The sequence below is a fragment of the Sapajus apella genome, unplaced genomic scaffold, assembly GCF_009761245.1.
Source record: "Sapajus apella isolate SASKATOON/1434 unplaced genomic scaffold, GSC_monkey_1.0 scaffold106, whole genome shotgun sequence".
In the NCBI taxonomy this organism is placed as follows: Eukaryota; Metazoa; Chordata; class Mammalia; order Primates; family Cebidae; genus Sapajus; species Sapajus apella.
The window spans coordinates 210,239-214,209 of NW_022437046.1; the positions used below are offsets into that span (position 1 = coordinate 210,239).

At 36.6% G+C, this 3,971-nt stretch overlaps 1 protein-coding gene across 1 annotated transcript; it reads left to right on the forward strand.

Moving 5' to 3' along the window:
* LOC116536970 (olfactory receptor 52B4-like) lies at positions 1-2,267 on the forward strand. The gene is given in 1 exon segment (XM_032258876.1): positions 1-2,267. A coding segment is annotated over 1 exon segment (939 nt). The 5' UTR covers positions 1-759; the 3' UTR covers positions 1,699-2,267.
* Positions 2,268-3,971: the final 1,704 nt, after the last annotated feature.

Consider the following 3,971-nt stretch of genomic DNA (forward strand, 5'->3'; position numbering starts at 1 on the left):
TGGATGTCTACTCCCTGCATTAAGAATATATAAAGTGCACTGTGCATACTACAGCCCCTGGCATAAAGTGATGCTTAATAAACATTAGCTTAATTATCCTGTGACTGTAATGCATTAAGATTTTTTCCATTCCCAGAACACCACTGGCCTCTTTAGGCCTCAGCGTCTTCAGTCAACTAATGCTCCAATAAACATCAACAAGTCATCTTTCTAAACTAATGGCAGCCCCTGTGGGAAGGATGGGGACTAAGGGTGAAGTTGTAATCAAGGTCCTTCACATTTAGGAAAAACCTGCCTATACCACCACCACCTTTGTTCTCCTCAGTACTCCTTATGTACCAGCTACCCTACCTGAATATATTTCAGAGACATTGATCTGTATATTCAACTTTTCTTATGCTACTTCCTTTCTCTTTTCATTAATTTTATGATAAACTTCTCGATTTCAAGTTTAAGTATCACCTTATTCAGCTTTCCCACACAGAAATAATAATTTCCTCTGTTTGTTCATAATCCCCATTTGCAATTAAAGTGCATACAATAATGTCTCTTATTCTGATTACTTGGAGATATTGTCTGGCTGTCATTCATTAGAGTACAGTCCACCTCCTTTCATATTTGCATGTTTGTTATTTACATGTTCGAAGAAGGAGATTACGGAATATGCCAAAAGCTCCTGGTGACATCGCAAAGAACGTTGGAGATTTTATCTTCTACCTCTGTGAATAGGAGGTGAGGTTCTGGAAGTTCTCCCCAGCTATGCCTACTGTAAACTACAGTGGCACTAGCCACACAGTCTTCCGCTTGCTGGGCATCCCTGGCCTAGAGGACCAGCACATGTGGATTTCTGTGCCCTTCTTCATTGCCTATGTCACCGCCCTTCTTGGGAACAGCCTGCTTATCTTCATTATCCTCACAAAGCTCAGCCTCCATGAACCCATGTACCTCTTCCTCTGTATGCTGGCCGGAGCAGACATTGTCCTCTCCACATCCACCATTCCTCAGGCCTTAGCCATCTTCTGGTTCCATGCTGGGGACATCTCCCTGGATTGTTGCATCACTCAGCTCTTCTTTGTCCATTCCACCTTCATCTCTGAGTCAGGGATCTTGCTGGTAATGGCATTTGACCGCTACATTGCCATATGCTACCCACTGAGGTACACCACCATTCTTACAAATGCTCTGATTAAGAAAATTGGTGTGACTGTCTTCCTGAGAAGTTATGGTACAATTTTCCCTATCATATTTCTTTTAAAAAGATTGACTTTCTGCTAGAATAATATTATTCCACACACCTTTTGTGAACACATTGGCCTAGCCAAATATGCTTGTAATGACATTCAAATAAACATTTGGTATGGGTTTTCCAACCTAATGTCAACAGTGGTCTTAGATGTTGTGCTAATTTTTATTTCCTATATGCTGATTCTCCATACTGTCTTCCACATGCCTTCTCCAGATGCTCGCCACAAAGCTCTCAACACATGTGGCTCCCATGTCTGCATCATCATCCTCTTTTATGGGCCTGGCATCTTCACAATCCTTACCCAGAGGTTTGAACGCCACATTCCACCTCATATCCACATCTCGGTGGCTAATGTGTGCATTCTGGCTCCACCTATGCTGAATCCCATTATTTATGGGATCAAGACCAAGCAAATTCAGGAAGAGGTAGTTCATTTTTTGTTTATAAAATAGAAATAAGTTTAGTTTAAGAACTGAGTTTTCAGAATCTCTAGCTATCTGGTAAATGGGTATGGAAGTGGTAGATGGGAGGGGCCAGCTGACACAGTAAGAAACAACTCAGTGAGTACCACGACTGGAGCAAGGTCAACTGGGAAGTTGCAGGGCTTACTCTTCCACTTTTTAAACAACCTAGGAGCAATGCCATGTTTGACTGAACAAAATACCTCCTGCACAGAGCCTGGAAGAGAATGGATTGGTTTTTCAGAAGTCATGTATCCTTAATGACAACATTATCATAATCTTTGGAAATAGAGGAAGTGAGAACAGTGCTCTGGCCTTGGAATTTGTTCAGCTATCCTGTACTGAGTTTCTCAAGCTCTGAGATATGTTGTATTCCTTTACGATCACATACAAACCGCCATTCTTTTTTGTCCTTCATTCTAGCAAAGTGACATTCTTAGAATCAGTGATTCCTAGGTTTTCCATTTATTTCCATTATGTTATAGTTTATATCCTATGAACATGAATGTCTATGATAAAGGATTGCAAATAAATTGTGTGATTCATATTTTGCAGAACAACCCTTGAGGAACCTGATCATTCTTGTGTTGGGAAATGACACATGGTTTCTGAAGGGGTGGTGTGTGCTGGGGAAATGCTGAGGAAAAGAAACTCCTTCATTCTCAATGTCAGGCTGTGTTCTTCAATGATCTCATCCTAGGAGGACATTCAAGATGTTTATTCACATGATTTCTGAGTGCTTTTACAACCATACTTCCTAATACCTTCTAGGCAACCTGAGCGTTAGATATACCAGGCCATTAATTCATCAGTTTCATCAGGTTATGCCAACTCTTCAGGTACTCTGCATTCTCTTGAAATAACCTCCATCAATTTGTGGAAAACTCTTATTCCTCCTTTCATATTTAATTCTCATGTCATCTCCTCTGTGACATTTTCTCCAATCACAATTTGTTTCTCAGTGTATTATAGTTGATATTTCCTTTATGAGAAAAATAGCATATTGCTCATATTTTTAATACTTATTTTTATTAAAAATCTATGTTCCTTCTAGAAAGCATTAGAAATTGTGAAAAAAAATGGACCTCATAAAACTATAATCTTAGAGGTCTCAAGCAATTTTACTGTTAAAATTTGTTATATATATCTATACATCTTTGTTTATAAATTTACATATCTATATATCTGTATCTATATCTGCATCTGAATTTGTATTTATCTCGACCTATATCAATTCCTATATCTATCTGCAAAATCTTATGATAAATATGTAGAATGGTGACTATACTATAGTTGTAGTCCATAACCTAATTTTTTCCCTTTTATAAAACTTTTTTAAATTTTATTTTTAATTGAAAAACAAAATTATATTTATCATGTACAACATATTTTAAAATATGTATACATTGTGGAATGGGTAAATTGAACTAATTAACATGCACTACCTCATTTGTTGTGGTGAGAAAACTTTGAATCTGCTCTCTTACAATTTTCAAGAATGAGATACATCTCTTACCTATAGTCACACTGGGATGTATCTCACTTGATCATGGTGAACAATCTTTTCCATATACTGTTGAAATCAGTTTGCTAGTATTTTATTGAGGATGCCTACATCTATGTTCCTCAGGGATATTGGCCTGTAGTTTTTCTTCTTTTGTTTTTGTGACCTTGTCTGGTTTTGGTGTCTGGGTATAGGTGACTTTGTAGAATTCATTTGCAAGAATTCCCTCATCTTTAATTTTTTGGAATATTTTGTGAAGAACTGGTAGTAAATCTTCTGTAAATATTTGACAAATTAATCTGTGAGGTACTGTGCTTTTTTTCATGGGAGACTTTTTATTACTGATTCAATCTCCTTGCACATTATTGGTCTGTTCAGGTATCTATTAATTCATAATGCAATTTTGGCAGGTTCTATGTTTCCAGGAATTTGTCTATTTCTTCTCTATTTTCCAATTATTTGGTGTGTAATTGCTCATAGTTTTATGGTCCCCTATGATTTCTGCAATATCAGTTGTAATGTCTCCTTTTTCATCTCTATTTTATTTATTTGAGTCTTCTCGTTTTTCTTATCAGGTTGTCAATTTTGTTTATTTTTCAACAAATCAACTCTTCTTTTTATGTATCTCTTCTCTTGTTTATCTTTAAACAATGGAAAGCAGTCTATTTTTATTTCTTCTCTGATTTATTTTCTTCTACTAATTTTGTGTTCACTCTTGTTTTTCTATTTTCTTGAGGTAGGTTGTATACTAGTGTTATTT